The 19,324-nt window shown below is 47.9% G+C and overlaps 1 protein-coding gene across 50 annotated transcripts in view; it reads left to right on the top strand.

Annotated features, from left to right (window-relative positions):
* Positions 1 to 19,324, top strand: part of HPS1 (HPS1 biogenesis of lysosomal organelles complex 3 subunit 1) — a 30,656-nt gene that overhangs the window by 5,254 nt on the left and 6,078 nt on the right. For 18 of the 50 annotated variants that reach the window (XM_074002407.1, XM_045361337.2, XM_065521244.1 and 15 more), the window contains 13 exons: positions 6,223 to 6,360; positions 6,577 to 6,719; positions 7,904 to 8,012; positions 10,722 to 10,882; positions 11,352 to 11,451; positions 12,125 to 12,223; positions 12,372 to 12,441; positions 14,677 to 14,726; positions 15,935 to 16,102; positions 16,200 to 16,379; positions 17,641 to 17,702; positions 18,679 to 18,813; positions 18,898 to 18,963. In XM_074002407.1, the coding sequence (XP_073858508.1) occupies positions 6,223 to 6,360; positions 6,577 to 6,719; positions 7,904 to 8,012; positions 10,722 to 10,882; positions 11,352 to 11,451; positions 12,125 to 12,223; positions 12,372 to 12,441; positions 14,677 to 14,726; positions 15,935 to 16,102; positions 16,200 to 16,379; positions 17,641 to 17,702; positions 18,679 to 18,813; positions 18,898 to 18,963 (1,481 nt within the window). Of the gene's footprint in view, positions 1 to 6,222; positions 6,361 to 6,576; positions 6,720 to 7,903; positions 8,056 to 10,721; positions 10,883 to 11,351; positions 11,452 to 12,124; positions 12,224 to 12,371; positions 12,442 to 14,676; positions 14,727 to 15,934; positions 16,103 to 16,199; positions 16,380 to 17,640; positions 17,703 to 18,678; positions 18,814 to 18,897; positions 18,964 to 19,324 lie in introns of all 50 variants that reach the window. The other 32 variants (XM_074002401.1, XM_074002409.1, XM_045361342.2 and 29 more) reach the window with 9 other exon arrangements.

The following is a 19,324-nucleotide window of genomic DNA, read 5'->3' as shown; positions in this document are numbered from 1 at the left end:
AGATACATGTTTTGCAAATACTTTCTTCCAGTTTGTGGCTTGTGTTTATATTCTTAATGGTATCTTTCAAAGAGCAGAAGTATTAGAACTCGAGTTTGTCCATTTTGCATTTATGGATTATGCTTTTAGTGTTACATCTAAGAAATCTTTGTCCAACTCACAAAGAGTTTTCTCTACATATTCTTTTGAAAGTTTTATAGTTTTAGGTTTTATATCAGGTCTGATGATCTACTTTGAATTTTTGTGTGTGGTGCGAGCTATGGATTGAAGTTAATTTTTTTTTTTTTTTTTTTGCATGTGGACATCCAGTTTAGTACTTTAACGTTACAACTCAGAAATACTTGTCATTTTCACTTACATAATTTCTACTGTATATTTTAAAGGAGCAATTTATTTTGAAAATGTTTTCCCAATTAATTTTGGGTTAAAAATGTTTTTTACTGGGGATGCAGTGGAAGGTGTTCTTACGTTTCTGCAGCAGCATGGACTGGTTGCCTATCTTGCCCTTTCTGCTCTAAGGGGTCTCATCATCCAGCCAATGAGTGAGCCAACTCCACTTCAGGGGGTCCATTTACCATCAATGTCACCCATGTTCTCATCACAGTCTTTAGGCAAACACAAGATATCAGAGATCATAGACATTCAAGTGGTTTTATTTAAGCTAACTGTTAGACTTTATTTTTTAACAGTCAATACATACAATATTTAAATTAAGACTTTTTAAGTATTTCCGTTTTTAAACTACTGTTACAACTATGTCAGCTTAAGAAGCAAGCTATTTGGTGGCCTTTCTCTTCCTCTTTATTGAAAACCTGGCAAAGGAATGAACTGAATTTTCAGTTCCTAAAAATGAGTAGTGTAAAGGAAAGGTGGTCTTTAAAGTTTTTTTTGTTGTTGTTAACGTGCAACACATTCTTTTCTTGTCATATAAATAACATGAGTTAATTGTAGGAAATTTGGAAATACAAAGAGATAGTTTTTAAATGACCTGTAATTCCACTACCCAGAGCTATTAGCTTTTTAATATACTTTCTTTGGGTCTTTATTTTTTCTATATAATTGGGATTATACCACATTTACAGTTTTACTGCCTGTTTTTTTTTTTTTTCACTTGCCATTATATCAAGATATTTCTTCTCTTTTCTTAAATAGTCTCAGAAGCATAATTCTTAATGGAAACATTATACTCCAGTACATGAATCAGTGTATCATCCTTTATTTAACTATTTTCCTCATATGGACATATATATTGCTCCTAATTTGCTATATCACTCTTGCTTTAAGGAACATTTGTGCTTAAATTTTATCTCATGTCAGATTATTTCCTTAGGATAAATTCCTAAAAATAAAAATATTGAGTCAAAAGCCATTCAAAGACATTGTACTACTTTATAATTCCACCAAGTAATATATGAGTATGCTCCTTTATAGTCTATATACACCAAACATTTTTATCTCCCCTGTGTTTTTTTTTTTTTTGCATGTGGACATCCAGTTTAACACTTTAACATTACAACTCAGAAATACTTGTCATTTTCATACCACTATAAAGAAATGCCCAAGACTGGGTACTTTGTAAAGGAAAGAAGTTTAATTGACTCACAGTTGAGCACGGCTGTGGAGGCATCAGGAAACTTACAATCATGTCAAAAGGCGAAGGGAAGCAAGACACCTTCTTCACAAGGCAGCAGGAAGGAGAAGTGCTGAGTGAAGGGGAAAGAGCCTCTTATAAAACCATTAGATCTCATGAGAACTCAGTATCACAAGAACAGCATGGGGGAACCTGCCCACATGATTCATTTACCTCCACCTGGTTTCTCTGTTGACATATGAGGAGTATGGGAATTATGGGGATTGCAATTCAAGATGAGATTTGGATGGGGACACAAAGCCTAATCATATCATTCTGCCCAGGCCCCTCCCAAATCTCATGTCCCTTTCACATTTAAAAACCAATCATGCCTTCCCAACAGTTCCCCAAAGTCTTAATTCATTCCAGCATTAACCAAAATGTCCAAGATCAAAGTCTCACCTGAGACAAGGCAAGTCCCTTCCACCTATGACCCTGTAAAATAAAAAACAAGTTACTTTCCAGACACAATGGAGGTATAGGCATTGGGTAAATGTTCCCATTCCAAATGGGAGAAATTGGATGAAACTAAGGGGCTACAGGCCCCATGCAAGTCCGAAATCCAGTGGGGCAGTCAAATCTTAAAGCTTTGAAATGATCTCCTTTGACCCTACGTCTCACATCCAGGTCACACTGATACAAGAGGTTCTCCCAAGGCCTTGGGCAACTCTACCCCTGTGCTTTTGCAGGGTACAGTCCTCTTCCCAGCTGTTTTCACAGGCTGATGTTGAGTATCTGCAGCTTTTCCAGGTGCATGGTGCAGGCTGTCGGTGTATCTACCATTCTGGGGGCTAAAGGATGGTGGCCCTATTCTCACAGCTCCACTATGCAGTGCCCCAATGGGGACTCTGTGTGGAGGCATCTGACCCCACAATTCCCTTATTCACCACTCTAGCAGAGGTTCTCCATGAGGGCTCTGCCCCTGCAGCAAACTTCTGCCTGGACATCCTGGCATTTCCATACATCCTCTGAAATCTAGGTGGAGGTTCCCTAACCTCAATTTTTGATTTATGTGCACCCACAGGCCCAACACCACATGTAAGCCACCAAAGCTTGGGGCTTGCACTCTCTGAAACAACAGCCAGAGCTGTATGTTGGCACCTTTTAGCCATGGCTAGGATGCAGGGCACCATGCCCCCAGACTGCACAAAGCAGCAAGGCCCTGGGCCCAACCCCTGAAACAGTTTTTCCTTCCTAGGCCTCCAGGCCTGTGGCAAGTGGGGCTGCTGTGAAGACCTCTGACATGCCCTGGAGACATTTTTCCCATTGTCTTGGTGATTAACGTTTGGCTCTTCATTACTTTTGCAAATTTCTGCAGCCAAGGCTTGAATTTCTCCTCAGAAAATGGGCTTTTCTTTTCTATTGCATCATCAGGTTGCAAATTTTCCAAACTTTTATGTTCTGCTTCCCTTTTAAAGGTAAGTCCCAATCCAAACCATCTATTAGTGAATGCATAAAGCTGAGTGTTTTTAAGAGCACCCAAGTCACTTCCTGAATGCTTTGCTACTTAGAAATTTCTTCCACCAGATACCCTAAATCATCTCTCTCAAGTTCAAAGTTGCATAGATCTCTAGGGCATGAGCAAAATGCTTCCAGTCTCTTTGCTAAAGCATAACAAAAGTCACCTTTGTTCCAGTTCCAAATAAGTTCCTCATTGCCATCTGAGACCACCAATGATATGGACTTCATTGTCCATATCACTATCAGAATTTTGTTCAAAAGCATTCAACAAGTCTCTGGGAAGTTCCAAACTTTCCCACATCTTCCTGTTTTCTTCTGAGCCCTCCATACTGTTCCAACCTCTGCCTGTTATGCGGTTCCAAAGTCACTTTCACATTTTCGGGTATCTGTATAGTAGCACCTCACACCTGCAGTACCAATTTACTGTGTCAGTCTGTTTTCATACCACTATAAAGAACTGCCTGAGACTGGGTAATTATAAAGAGGTTTAATTGACTCACAGTTCAGCATGGCTGGGGAGAACTCAGGAAACTTACATTCATGGTGGAAGGCAAAGAGGAAACAAGGCACCTTCTTCCCAAGGCGGCAGGAAGAAGTGTCAAGCAAAGTGGGGAAGAGCCCCTTATAAAACCATCGGATGTCATGAGAACTCACTCATTCTCATGAGAACGAGTTGAGAACAGCCTGGGGAAAACCACGCCATGATTCAGTTATCTCCACCTGGTCTCCCTTGACACGTGGGGATTATGGGGATTACAAGTCAAGATGAGATTTCGTGGGGACACAAAGCCTGACCATGTCATCCCCTCACCAAAAAAAAGTTCTATTCCTGCAGAAAAAGCTACAGTCATGCCTTGCTTAATGATGGTGATACATTCTATTAATAACAAATTCATCATTAGGTGATTTCCTTGTCATGTGAACATCAGAGTGTGTACTTACACAAACCTAGATGGTGTAGCCGACTACACACCTAGGCTCTACAGTATGGCCTGTTGCTTCTAGGCTGCAAACCTGTACAGCATGTGACTGTACTGAATACTGCAGACAGTTGTAACACAACGGTAAATGTTTGTGTATCTGAATGAACATAGAGAAGGTATAGCAAAAATCTTTGTGTAATGTTATGGGGCCACTATCGTGCGTGGTCTGTTGCTGACCAAAACATTGCTCTTCAGTACGTGACTATACTGCTTTTAAGATGAGTTTCTATCAAAATCTAGATTCATAAGTCACTTCTGTATTAATAAAATTTGTTCAAGAAAATCGTGGTATATGAATAATTCAGCAAATATTTGAATTCTTGCCTGTTTATTGAATTCTTGCCTGTTTATTGAATTCTTGCCTATCTGTGGGGGTATTCATTAACCAAATATTAATTGAGAACCTATCATGTGCCAGTCTCTTGGGTTAAAGCAGTGAACATAGCAACATGATCCCTGCTTTCATGGAACTTAGAGTCTAAAGAAGGACGTTGTACAGTGAACCAGATGGCAAATAAGTACCATGAGTTCAGGTGGTGACAAATAGTCTGGAGAAGTTAAATGGGGTACGGGATGGGGAGTGACAGAGGCAGGGGTTGGTGGCCTGAGGTGGCCAGAAAAAAAAACAATCTGAGCTGGAGCCAGAACGATGAGTAGGAGCCACTGTGAAAGCTTGACAGACAGACTGTGGGAGCTGGGCACAGTCCTTGGTTCCTGAATGTTGGCAGGAAAACTTACTCCATAGTGCTGTGTCCCGCTTGTACTTCAATGCTGCACCTTCCCGCTGGCCAGTTGCCCGTCTTTTCAAGACAAGGTCTTACTCAGCTCCTTGTAGATTTCCCTAGCTCCAAGTTAGTGCTGTGCCTCCCTCATATTTCATTCACGTCTCCTGAAATCCTCTTGGGAAATCTGCTGTTTTCTTCCTTTCTTTTTTTTCCACTGTGGAGAATTTGATTTGTAACTGTTCCACTGGCTTTATCCCATTTTATTCACACAATTGCAGCAAACTTGTCCAGTTCCTTTTTGTTCTTATTTATTTGTTTTGTTCCTTGTTTCGGCCAGCTGAGAGAATGGATGGAGGAAGAACTTATCAAAGTCAATGCAGACTTGTTATGGAAAATAGGGAAAGTACAGAAATATACTTAAAAATAGAGGGAAAAAAATCACTCCTAATTCCTCTATCCAGAAGTAACTTTAATAAAATGGCTTTCTCAGTATTTTATCACTACTTCGTTTTTTCTATGCATTCACATTCTTGTTTTATTTTTAACTACAACATTGTGTCAGAGGAATTTTCCATGTCATTGAAACACTCATATATATATATATATATGTGTGTGTGTGTGTGTGTGTGTATATATATATTTTACTTTAAGTTCTAGGGTACATGTGCACAAAGTGTAGGTTTGTTACATATGTATACATGTGCTATGTTGCTGTGCTACACCCATTGACTCATCATTTACATTAGGTATATCTCCTAATGCTATCCCTCCCCCAACCCCACAACAGGCCCCGGTGTGTGATGTTCCCCTTCCTGTGTCCAAGTGTTCTCATTGTTCAGTTCCCACCTATGAGTGAGAACATGTGGGAAACGCTCTAATATTTTAAGTGGCTATAGACTTTTCCATAATTTTGATGTACTGCTATTTATTTAACTATTTCCCTGATCCTGGATGTTTATATTTTTTTCCAGTTGTTTGCTATTATAAATTATGCAGTAGTGAACATCTTTGTGCATGTGTCTTTGTCCTAATCTCTGATCATTTTCCTTAGGACAAATTTTCCAAAGTAAACTTATTGCAAAAAACAGCATAGACTTTGGTACATGCTGCAAACTTCCTTCCAGCTCCCCGTTCAGTGCTCCCCACATTCCACTATTGTAATGAGGCCAATTCCTTAATGTTTCTTTCCGGATTCAGAGCCTAAACAGCACCATTACCCAGCTGGCCCTCCCCATTCTTCCTAACCACTACCCAAAGTGTTGGGGGCAGTCTCTTTTTGCCCCCCTCCCTACCAGGACAGTGATACCCTCCCAGGAGGGTCTAACACTATGGAACCCTTGATATCAAGGCCTTGTCTTGTCCTTTCCTTTGTTCTTGTTGTCTGGCCCACTCTAAGCAGTGATATTTTCCCCCATTTTTGTAGCTCCCTGCCCTGGAGGACCAGCTCAGCACCCTCCTAGCCCCGGTCATCATCTCCTCCATGACGATGCTGGAGAAGCTCTCAGACACCTACACCTGCTTCTCCACAGAAAACGGCAACTCCCTGTATGTCCTTCACCTGGTGAGTCTAGCTCTGGGGCCCATGTTCCTCTTCCCTCCGCTCGATGGGGAGTCCACAGGCCTCTCTTATCTGGAGCTTTAGACTCCTTTAGAAGGCAGAAACGGTATCTTATCAAACCCCCTGGCACCCGAGCCTTCCCTGGCTTGTCCGCAGAGACTAGGGCAGGTGAAGGGAGTGCCTGGGGGCTGGCTGACACTGGCCTGCCTGTGCCTGCAGTTTGGAGAATGCCTGTTCATTGCCATCAATGGCGACCACACTGAGAGCGAGGGCGACCTGCGGCGGAAGCTATACGTGCTCAAGTACCTGTTCGAAGTGCACTTCGGGCTGGTGACTGTGGACGGTCAGCTTATCCGAAAGGAGTGAGTCCTCAAAGCTGGTCCCCTCTGTCCTTTGCCGAGCACCCTCGCTGGACCAGGCAATGTGTGCCCAGCCCCTGTGAAGCTGCCATTTTTCACCCACTGCCCCCAGCTGGGTCCCTAGTTCAGACAAACAGAGCTCAAATGAACCTTGGAGATCATCTGGTCCGACCCTCTGACTTTGTATCTGGTGAAACAGAGCAGAGAATGGAACTCACTTGCCTGGGGTCATCCAGCTGGTGGTTGGCCACATCCAAACTGGAAATCTGAGCTCAAGACTCTCAGTCCAGTGCTCTTTCCATTCTCCCAACATCGTCGCCCGGCATTACAAATCTGGTCTGAGCTAGTCCTCTCTGGCTTCTCAAGCTTCAGACTGCCTCTCCAGAAAAACACAAGCCCGTGCACACTCATACAGTCTCGTGAAGGTTTTCTCAGGAGACAGACCCTAAAACCTGTCTCTGGGCCCACAGTAAAGAACTTGGGGAAAGGGAATGATGGTTCAAAGTATACACTGAGGTGGGAGGGACCCCAGAAAAGGCTTATAGTTGAAATGTAGACCTAGAAAAGAGAAGTTCATGGTATCACCACCCCTTGATTCTCTAAGATGGATTGGGAAGCTGCAGAGCATGAAACTCTGGGACTTTAGAGTTTTGTATCAATGTGAGCAACTACCCATATCGAGGCATTTCTCAAATGCACAAACATTGTTTCATGAGTCATTGTAGCCCAGATAGGTCATGGTTTCAGTGGCAAATACTACAGGTGGTGGATGCCTGTTACATGAACCACATTGGCTAGTGCAGACCTTGCCAGCATCCGAGATGGCTGCGACCCTGTGTAGGACCCTGATGATGGACCAGACCTGTCTGTGTTCAGTGGCCTCTGTGTGAGAAGCTTAAGCATCACCCTGGCTCTCTCTAGCTGGCTTTGTATGACATGTGTTTGTGTGACAGAGGTTGAGGAGTGAGGTGATTTGCTTAGCTGCCTGCCTTCTGGCTCCGTGCCTATCCCACCCCACTCCACAGCTAGAGCTCAGCCAGAAGCCTGGCCCCCTTTCCCAGCTGTGTGGGCAGGTCACGCGGGCTCACCAGGCTCTGATGCTGAGCTGGGACTGTGGCCCTTCGGTTGGGTGTGGGGGAGACCAGCTTTCTCGTGATCTCGCCCGCCCTCTCTGGCTCTGCCCCCAGGCTGCGGCCCCCAGACCTGGGGCAGCGTGTCCAGCTGTGGGAGCACTTCCAGAGCCTGCTGTGGACCTACAGCCGCCTGCGGGAGCAGGAGCAGTGCTTCGCCGTGGAGGTGACTACTGGGCGCGGGAGTCCTCAGGACTTGGAGCTGTCAGGTCAGAGGGGGCATCCAGCTCTAAGACCATGTTTTAACCCTAATGAGTGAAGGCACAGGCAGCCCCTGAAACTCATGTATTCAGAGAGAGTTGTTCTTTGTGGCCATATGGAGGGTTGTGTACTCTGATGGGCTTTCCCATGGTAAAACAGCTCGATCCTGAATAATACAGACTTTTAATGTAATTTTTGGGTTCACTGTAAATTACAGAAATCTTTGAAGACAGTTCCTTCAACCCTTCCCTCCTCCTCCCACAAAGTTATATTGAGCTGGAACTGGAGGGGAAAGCAGTGGAGAAAAACACAGCACTAAAGGCAAGATTGCCCTGAGTGCAAATGATATCAGCACTACAGCCAGTAAACAGCCTTGGGCCAGCAGCAGCGTAGGAGAGCTGAGCCTGCAACTCTAGGTTAAGCCTAGCCCCAAAAAGTTAAAGTGGCTACTGGTGCTTTTATAAAGCCTAGTAAATAAAAAACTAAAAAATTAAAAATAAAAACTAAAGTGGCTGCTGGTCAGTAGCACTCCTTGGCTTCCTAAAGAGGTAAACCAAATTCTCTTGCAGGCAGTGGTTTTCATACTCCAGCGTGTGTCAGAATCCTCTGCAGGGCTTGTCAAATACAGGTTACTGGGCCTCACTTTCAGCATTTCTCATTTAGCAAGTCTGGGATGGGGGCTCTGGAACTTGCATTTCTTTTTCTTTTTCTTTTTCTTTTTTTTTTTTTGAGATGGAGTCTGATCTGTTGCCCAGGGTAGAGTGCAGTGGAGCGATCTTGGCTCACTGTGACCTCCGCCTCCCAGGTTCAAGCGATTCTCCTGCCTTAGCCTCCTGAGTAGCTGGGATTACAGGCACGTGCCACCACACCTGGCTAATTTTTGTGTTTTTAGTAGAGATGGGGTTTCACTCTGTTGGTCAGGCTGGTCTGGAACTCCTGACCTCATGATCTGCCCACTTCAGCCTCCCAAAGTGCTGGGATTACAGGTGTGAGCCACCATGCCTGGCCCTAGAACTTGCATTTCTAAAAAATTCCCAGGTGCTGTTTGTTTATTGTGCTGGTCCAGGAACCACAGTTTGAAAACCACTGCTAAAGCAGGAAAGGTACCAATCAAACAAATGTGAACTCACAACTGAAGAAAATCAGATATAGAAGAAGATAAGCCACCATGAGGGAGAGTCAGGAAAATCAATTACCAGCAGATTTATATCCCAAGGCACTTGATGCATTGAAACTATTAAGTATAGAATATAAAATAACTATGAAATGTTTAAAGATATGAAGTGTAGAATCACAAAATGAGATAAGAAGAAACTCTAAATTGGCCAGACAAATTTGAAAAAGAACCCATACAAATATTTTAGAAATAAAAATGTAGTTGTTAAAATGAAAAACTCAAGGGATGTGTTAAATAGCAGATGAGACATAGCTAGAGGGAGAATTAATGAGCTGGAAAATAGATCTGAAGGAATTGATTCTCACACCCCCACTCATTCACTTTTCCAATAAACATATAGTACCTATTATATGCTAAGAAGTGTGCCAGGCCATGGGAATAAAGAGGTGAATAAAGACACATTCACTGCCCTTGAGGGGAAATCAGCCATGTGTATACTAAAAGATATAATAAAGAATCCTGGGTGCCATATTAGGTTTTTCATCAAAAGCCATGGTGGCACAAGAGATGGAATGGTTAACTCTTTCTGGGACATTAGGAAAGACTTCTTGTAGGAGGTTACCTAATGCCATTAGTATAAAATCCAAACTCCTTCCCAAGCCTACCAGGCCCTGTGTGATCTATCGCTGCCTATCTCACTCCAGCTTCATCTCATGCCTCTCTTGTCCACACTTACTGAGTGCTAGTCACATGAAACTTCTTTAAGTTTCAGGAAAACTCTGTATTTAGATCTGTCCAGTATGATAGTCATTAGCTACATGTGGCTGTTGAACATTTGAAATACAGCTAGTGCAAATTGAGTTGCGCTATGCATGTGAAATATATTCCAGATTTTGGTAACTTAGCACAAAAAAGAATGTAAAACATTCCATTAATAAGGCTTTTGTATCATGTGGTGATAGTATTTTGGATATATTGAGTAAAATGAAATATGTCATTAAAATTAATGTCAACTGTTTCTTTTTACTTTTTTAATGTGGTCACTGGAAAAATTTAAATTATGCATAGGGCCTACCTTTTATTTCTGTTGGACAGCACCATTCCAAACTCTCTCCCCTCCTCAGAGCCTCTGAATATGCCGTTTCCTTGACTTGCAGTGTTCTCTCTCTCCCTCTTTCTCTGGTGGGCCATCCGGTTGTTTAGATATTAGTTTAAAGGTGACCTAATTCAGGGACATTTCTTTGGACACCCTACCCAAGGAGGTCGCTGCTATTTCTCTCTAGCCCAGTGCTGTGTATTTTGTACTTGGTGCTTATTTACAAATGGCACTTAACTTTATTTCCTTGTATATTGCCTTGCCTCATCCACTAGAGTCTAGTGACCAGACAGTAAGCCTCAGGAAGGCTGGGACCTGGTGGGTCTTAGTCCCCCTGTTTCCAAGTATCTGGTGCAGAGTCCAAGCTCAGTGTGGACAGTGAATGTCCCCACTAGCCCAGGGCCTGGAGTGGAGCAAGGTGGTTGGTGATACAGCTTTCTCTCCCTGCCTGCCCTGGCCAGGCCCTGGAGCGGCTGATTCACCCCCAGCTCTGTGAGCTGTGCATAGAGGCACTGGAGCGGCACGTCATCCAGGCTGTCAACACCAGCTCAGAGCGGGGCGGCGAGGAGGCCCTGCATGCCTTCCTGCTCGTGCATTCCAAGCTGCTGGCATTCTACTCCAGGTGAGCTCAAGGTCCGGCGTGTGGTGGCTAAAGTCTCCCTGGCCTCCCCACTCCCCTTATTCCCTCTGCCTGAAAAGCACCACCTGCCCAGCCAAGAATCACCTCCTCCATGAAGCCTGAAACCTTCCCAGATTTGATTCTTCAACCCTTTTCAGCTCACTCATTTCTCTGTGTCATTCCTTCCTGGAAAACTGTCTTATAGTCTCAACCTAGAACTTCCTTTTATGTTGTTCTTAGTCCCTGGTGCTTTCCCACTGCTAAATCATTTTCTTTTCTTTGTTCTATACAACCAAGTTTTACTTTAAAATTTGATGAGTTAATTAATTGTGTTTGTGCCTTGCCCGTCTCCAGAAAGGATTAAGTACATTGCTCCTTGAGGGCAGGGGCCAGGCTCCACACTCCTTTAACCTGCCTGCCCCGTCTCCTGCTGGGCACATGCTGATGGGTGGCTGTGCTCCTATGTCTGCAGCCACAGTGCCAGCTCCCTGCGCCCGGCCGACCTGCTCGTCCTCATCCTCCTGGTTCAGGACCTCTACCCCAGCGAGAGCACAGTGGAGGATGACACTCAGGTCTCAGGGCAGCTCTCTGGGCAGAGGGAGGCCTTGGGGAGGTGGTTCAGAAAACCTGCCTGGAGAGTGGTGGGGGGCTCCCCCTGGGGACTCCATGTTATCTAAGTCACAATTCTGGGTGTGTGGTTGGGCGTGACTTCTTTCCCACTGCTTTCAGATGTAAGGGGAATTCTGGAGTGCACATGGTCCAGTGGGTTCAAAGTGCAGATTTTTCAAGTCAGCCATGGTTTGAAACCCAGCTTCACCACCTGGCTGTGTGAGCTGAGCTCGTACTTGCACCCCCAGAGCCTCAATGCCCTTATCTGTGCAATGGGAATAACAAAGCATCTACCTCTCAGGAGTTTTTGGAGGGGACAAAAGGCGCGGTTCCCACGGAACCCGGCACCGCCTGGGGCATAGTGAATGCTCAGTGAGTGTTAGCCACCACCATCGCTGTTGACCTCATCACCAGGGGAAGTGGTGGGTTGGATACCAGTGTGTTGGAATTTCTGGAATTTCCACAGAACAGACCGCCTAGAATCAAATCCCTGGGAAGTCTGAGGACCGTACACCCAGGACAGCACCTGGAACGGGTGGAGGGGTGGGGGCTTCTCTGTGAAGCGCTGGGAGGCAGAAGGGGTGGAGGGAGCCAGGTCAGATAGGAGCTAACCAGCCTCTCCCCTGCCCTGCACAGCCTTCCCCACGGAGGGCCCGGAGCAGCCAGAACATCCCCGTGCAGCAGGCGTGGAGCCCTCACTCCACAGGCCCAACCAGGGGGAGCTCTGCAGAGACGGTGTGTGCTGTGCACTTTGTGGAGTCAGGGGCAGGAGGGGATTGGCCTCTGCAGGCGACCAGGCCTTTCCTGCCCCTCCCGGGAGAGCAGGGACAGGGTTGAGCCAGCTGGGAGAGCCTCTCAACCTGAGCCACCTTCTCCATTCCAGGAGACAGACAGCTTCTCCCTCCCTGAGGAGTACTTCACACCAGCTCCTTCCCCTGGTGATCAGAGCTCAGGTGAGGCCTGGAGGAAAGCAGGAGGAAACAATAGCTAGCTGCCTGCGGCAGTAGCAATCAGCAGCCCAGGACGTTTGTCTTAGGCTTCAGTGGACCCCGTGTCTCCTAAGACATGAGTGCAGGTACCCGTGTTCCTAGAACACAGGGCGCTGTCTGCGGCTCCCCATCTTCCCTGCCAGCTCCAGCCTGAACTCAAGGACTGTTAAGACCACTCCACTGATCCCTAATGCTGTTGATGACAAGTTGATTGTCATCGTTTAAAACTTTTGCACATGCATTCTCAGACTCATCTTTCTTTTTTGTAATTAAAAATTAAGTTAAATTAAGTAATAATCACCTCATTTCAATACATTCTAAAATATAAATATTCAGCCTCTGTAGTTTATACTTTACCTGTTTCTCCAAAGTATGTGGGTAAACAATAAAAAAAACTATAAATATTCAAAATGGGTCAGGTGTGGTGGCTCACACCTGTAATCCCAGCACTTTGGGAGGCCAAGGCGGGTAGATCACTTGAGGTCAGGAGTTCGAGACCAGCCTGGCCCACATGGCGAAACCCCGTGTCTACTAAAAGTACAAAAATTAGCCATGCACAGTGACAGGTGCCTGTAATCCCAGCTATTCAGGAGGCTGAGGCAGGAGAATCACTTGAACCCGGGAGGTGGAGGTTGCGGTGAGCCGAGATCATGCCACTGCACTCCAGCCTGGGCGACAGAGCAAGACTCTGTCTCAAAAAAAAAAAAAAAACAAAAACAAAACTACAAATATTCAAAATGTTACAAAAAAAAATAGACAACCTTGCTTAGAGAAGTAGATAAACCAAAATCCAGATTGTTGTGGTCACTATGAATGAGCATTATATTTATTTCTGAAGTTCTTAGGTAAAAAAAAAAAAGGATCCTGTGGTCCATCCACATCATCTGATGGAAGAAAGAAGGCCAGGGTTTCAGGAGGAGAAACTTGTTGGGGACTAGGATTTGAAAGGAATTTATTATGTGGCTTCTTTTAACCAGTGGCTCCCAACCCTGGTACATTGGAATCACCGGGCAGCTTCAACCAGCCCAATTAAGTTACAGTCTGTGGGCCTGGGACCCAGGTGTGAATACCTCTAGGAAATTTTCCCAGGTGAGTCCAGTGTGCCTCAGGTGCAAACCACTACTGTGCGCAGATTTAGGTTACAGCATGCTTTGCCCCCTGGCTGCGTATTGAACTCACCTTTGGATCTTTAACAATCATTCAAGCTGAGCCTATACCCAGAGATGCTGACTCAGTTGACCTGGGCGTCAGGATTTTGTAAAGGTCCCCAAATGATTGTCATGTGTAGCCAAGGTTGACAACTACTGGGTTAGATGCTCTTAACTTTAGGTCCTTGGACTGGCTAGAAGCCTAGGACCCCCTGAGACTGTGTGCAAACTCGTCTATGCCTGTGCAGTTCCTGGGGTGAGGGTTCCTAGCTATCTTCAGATTCCCTGAGCTCTCGGTGAGCCTGAGACCTGTTGAGAAGCAGTGCTTCTGGGTAATCTCCCAAGTTCCTCTTCATCATTCATAACCGTCCTCCTCCCAGTCCCTCTCTCTCGACAGTGGTTTTTTATGCCTCAGAACTGTAAAAAATAATGTTCTACCGTGCACAGAACTCACAACTTACAAATGGCTTGGGTTGCACTCATCCATTTGTAAATTAGGTGTTTAAGACTAGGAACACACTTCCCCCAGAGGAACATGATTATAAATGAGGGTTGTTTGCAATGAAATATAAGAGGTAACAGTATTATTACAGACACATAATATTTCAGGTATATGGTGGATTCAGTAGGTTTTTGTGCGCTATATTCGGAAGGAAATCCACCTCAATTCCCAGCACACAGTAGGCGCTCAGTAAGAGCTTGCTGGTTGACTAATGAGTGCGCAAAGGTGGACTGTGTGTGCTGACTCCTGAGGGGCGGGTTGAAGTCTGAAGGAATACAGGGGACAGAACAAGGAGGGGATTAGGGAGCAAGGGAGGGTCAGCTTCTCTGCCAGGCCTGGGCCACCTCAGCCCGGGTACTGCAGAGTTCACCTTGTGCCTGCCAACTTGGGATGAAGGGGTGTTGCCCAGCCACATTGCCACCCCTACGTGGAGCTGGCAGCCAAGGGCGGAGGTTGTGGGGGACACCTGGGCCCCCTACCCCGTGCTGTTGAGCCGTTGCTTATATCTCATGATACTTATATCGTTATGTTATTACCTGTGGCCTGCAGGTAGCACCATCTGGCTGGAGGGGGGCACCCCACCCATGGAAGCCCTTCAGGTGAGTTTCTCCGGTGTCTGCCTGGGTGCCAGCTGATCTGAGATGCCGCAGTAAGTGTTGGGGGCTCTGAGGGTTCCGCCTCCAGGGTCACTCTACCCATGGCAGCCCTCCTCCGGCCCACCCCAGGGCTGGTCAGTACAGGTGCCTGTCCTGGTACCAGAGCTCAGCGCAGAGGCAGGGTCCGGGGACAGGCTGTGAGGGCTGGTGAACTTGCCCCTCCCCTCCCCCAGGTGCTGTCCCTCAGCTCCACTGTTCTTGGGAGTGAAAGTCCAATAGAATGTTTGATTTTTTTTTAAGTGAGCGTGTATATTTATTGTAGAAAGATTGGGAAATACAAAAGTAAACTCTAAAAAACGGAATGAAAATTACTCTGAATTCTGTCCTCAAAATGAGATTAACATCTTTGGGTATTTCTTTCTAGTTTTTTTTCCTGTGACTTTACACGCACGCACACACACACACACACACTACATATGTACATGTGTGTATTTTTAAAATCAGATTTGGATGCTAACATGCTTCATTATACTTTTGCATTTAAAATTCTTCCGTTTCCTAAGCAGTCTCACAGTGTGGTTTGTAATGATTATCTGGGAGTCCATCACATGCATATGTTATTTATCTAACAAATGCCCAGGACAATCGCATCATTGTGTCCAGTGTTTGCTGTTATATATAATACTGAAGAGGAATTTTTGTGGCATCTCGTGATTTCCTTAATTCTATAATTTTTAGAACTAAAGGCTTTCTTACTCAGATCCATCTGTAAGGCTGGAGCCTTGCTCATTTGGTCACTTTATGCCTCAGTTTCCCCAATTTGAGTGGCTGTTGGGATGTTCTGAGGATGATTGAAATAATACAATGTTGAACGTTAGTACCTCCGTCTGTTGAAAATGCGCACTCCCCATCCACGAGTGTGTTTCCCTGCCTTCTCGGTCCTCTCTGTGCCACCACCCAGCCCCTCTGCCCCTGCCCACTGCCCTGCTTGGCATCCGGGCCGGACTCTGGGCAGAAAGGCCCAGAAGCAGCTGAGAGGGGCAACAGCGGAACTGGAGCTGCGAGGACAGGTTCAGCAGAGTGCAGGGATTTAAAAACCGGAGTTTCTTAGAGCTAAAAATGTTTATTTCTTATGGTTCACAGATAGGGCAGCAATGGGTGGGTCCGACTTAGGGATCCCACCTCTCACTGCAACTCTTCTTCCTCTGTAGATAGCGGAGGACACCCTCCAAACGCTGGTTCCCCACTGCCCTGCGCCTTCCAGCCCCAGAAGGATCTTCCTGGATGCCAATGTGAAGGAAAGCTACTGCCCCCTAGTGCCCCACACCATGTACTGCCTGCCCCTGTGGCCGGGCATCAACCTGGTGCTCCTGACCAGGGTAGGACAGCCCCTCACCCTGCCCTGGTGACGCTTGGGGCTGGCACGGCTTCCCCAGGGGCAGCCCCGTTCACTCGCCTCTCGGCCCTTTCCCTCAGAGCCCCAGCGCGCCTCTGGCCCTGGTCCTGTCCCAGCTGATGGATGGCTTCGCCATGCTGGAGAAGAAGCTGAAGGAAGGGCCGGAGGCTGGGGCCTCCCTGCGCTCCCAGCCCCTTGTGGGAGACCTGCGCCAGAGGATGGACAAGTTTGTCAAGAATCGAGGGGCACAGGAGATTCAGGTGAGACCCAAGTTCCAGTCCTCCCCACCTGAGGAAGGGGCAGGGCTGGCAGCAGGGTCCATCGGGTCCACCGCAGCTGAGGGGCCAGCAGGCCTGGGTTCCTGTCCAGGCTGCACCTCCACCGGGCCTACGATCCTTGTTTTCCCTATTATGAAATGATAACGAAAACTTAGCTGCTTTTTAGGTTTTCAGAATCTTTTTATGTGTGTTTGGCAGAACATGAATTATAATTCCCCTTTTTTAGGTGTGGAAACTAAGGCTTAGATAAGTTTTAGCTTGGCCAAGATTATGCGGCTCGTGAGCAGTGGAGCCAGAGCCTGGATGCAGTGAGCAAGTGCAGGCCAGGGATCTGCCCGTCACGGGCTTCCTCCTGCAGCGGGGCCATGCACCCGGGCTCGCAGGGCAACACGGGGATGTGCAGGTCATGGCCCCACCCTACCCGCAGCAAGGTTAGGGCCCAGGTGGGGAACTGAGACCAGGAGACACACGAGAACGTGTAGAAACAGGCAGTAGAAACAGTAGAAACGGCAATAGAAACAGGCCGTCACCCCATGCTCTGACAAAGCCCAGATCAGGGCCTGGACGGCAGTGGGGTGGGTGGGGGTTGACACTGGATTTAAGCAGTGGCGGTGCCTGGGTGTTTGAGGAGCTGAGACCCATTGTGGCTGGAGTGCCTGTCAGTCTGAAGGCTGCAGGATTGGCTGGAGGAGGCAGAGCAAGCAGCTGATGCCCCAGACCCAGGTTCCTCTTCACGGAGGCAGAGGCAGTGCCGCATCCCGCAGTGCCTCAGGGCGTCCTAAGGAGCACTTTCATTAGAACACCAAGTTCTTCTGCTTTATAGAGATCCTGTGGGGCCGCCCCCTGCATGGCTACCCCATGCCTACCCCATGCCCACCCCATGCCCTCCCAGCTCCTGCAGCAGCACCTTCTCTGCACACCCCAGCCCCTGCCCTATGTGTGCCCCCCAACCCTGAGGGGCTGGCCTGGTCACTGTGAGGGCGCTACTGTACGTGCCTGTGCCCATCAGACAGTGAGCCCCTGGAAACTGCCCTTTAAATAAACACTGCTGAGTGACCAGAACATGGCACACTGAAGTCTGCAGGGGGCTGGTGGGGCCTGCCAGGGTAGCCTGCATTGGCCAGATGGGCAGATTTGTCTGGGGGCCCTGTGCCCTCTCAGAGCCTGATCTGGGAAGGACTTTGGCCTGGACCTCACTGGAAACATGGTGGGGACGCAAACCTGCCACCTGTCTTCCTTACAGAGCACCTGGCTGGAGTTTAAGGCCAAGGCTTTCTCCAAAAGTGAGCCCGGATCCTCCTCCGAGTAAGTGGTGGGCCTCAGGACAAGGGGTGGGTCATGTGCCCAGGCAGACTGTTCCCTGGGAGACCGCATCTCCTCCACCACTGCACGTTGTTTATCATCAAAATAATTTCAAGAAAGGAGATTTCTTCCCACATATGTGGCACACCATGTAGAGAAGCTGGGAAGCTCCTTCCTATTGCCTGATCAGCTGTGGCTGCTCCCTTAGGTCTTTCCATCTGTCTGTCCCAGGTGCAGGAGCAGGGTGGTCCGCCTAGGAATGAGGGGCTTCCCAGGTCGGTCCGTCCTGGGTGCAGGAGCAGGGTGGTCCGCACGGGGCAAGGGGCTCCCCTAGGTCTGTCTGTCCTCGGTGCAGGAACAGGGAGGTCCACATGGGGCGAGGGGCTCACTAGGTCTGTCTGTCCGTCCTGGGTGCAGGAGTCAGTTGGTCCACATGGGGAGAGGGGCTCTCCTAAGTCTGTCCTGGGTACAGGAGGGGGGTGGTCCACATGGGGTGAGGGGCTCCCCTAGGTCTGTCTGTCTGTCCTGGGTACAGGAGTGGGGTGGTCCACATGGGGTGAGGGGCTCCCCTAGGTCGGTCTGTCTGTCCTGCAGGAATGGGGTGGTCCACATAGGGGCAAGAGGTTCTCCAGGTCTGTCTGTCCTGGGTGTAGGAGTGCGGTGGGCCACACGGGGCGAGGGGTTTTCCTAGGTCTGTGTCTGTCCTGGGTACAGGAGTGGGGTGGTCCACACAGGGGCAAGGGGCTCCCCTAGGTCTGTCTGTCCTGGGTGCAGGAAAAGGGAGGTCCACATGGGGCGAGGGGCTCTCCTAGGTCTGTCTGTCTGTCTGTCTCTCCTGGGTACAAGAGCAGGTTGATCTACACGGGGCGAGGGGGTCTCCAGGTCTCTCTGTCCTGGGTGCAGGAACGAGGTGGTCCACATGGGGCGAGGGGCTCCCCTACGTCCCTTCTGCTGTGATGCTCTCTTCTCTCATGCCCAGGCTGCTCCAGGCATGTGGGAAGCTGAAGCGGCAGCTCTGCGCCATCTACCGGCTGAACTTCCTGACCACAGCCCCCAACAGGGGAGGCCCACACCTGCCTCAGCACCTGCAGGACCAAGTGCAGAGGCTCATGCGGTAAGTGCGGTGCGGCCCCCTGGATGGCAAGGGCGGGGTCTGGGGCCCGTACTTCCTCCATGCAGCCCAAGCTTCCCTCGGCAGGGAGAAGCTGACGGACTGGAAGGACTTCTTGCTGGTGAAGAGCAGGAGGAACATCACCATGGTGTCATATCCTGACGCCGGGGCTCCAGCCAGCCCAGCAAGCCTCTCGGGTCTTCTGCCTCCACACCTGCTCCCTAGAAGGACTGTGGGCCCCAGGGAAGGGGAATGTATTTTCCACCCCTCAGCTGCTCACCACCTCTCTGAAGGAAAACAATAGGACATAGTGACCCGTGTGCCTTGTCTATAGGAACATTCCAAGCTGAAATTACAGGAATTCCTCCTGTCCCAAAGTTAATTCACAAAAGCCATAAAGACTCTTTGTGTCAGTGTTGCCAGCTGGCAAAATAGTAATAGGTATTCCACAAGGGGTGGAGACGGGGTGGCTTCCTGTGGTCTAGTTGGGTTGAAAGAGCCATGTCCTTCTTAG

The sequence above is a fragment of the Macaca fascicularis genome, chromosome 9 (genome assembly GCF_037993035.2).
Source record: "Macaca fascicularis isolate 582-1 chromosome 9, T2T-MFA8v1.1".
NCBI lineage: Eukaryota > Metazoa > Chordata > Mammalia > Primates > Cercopithecidae > Macaca > Macaca fascicularis.
Note: the sequence above shows the minus strand (reverse complement) of the source record. Positions and strands in the feature narration are given on the sequence as shown.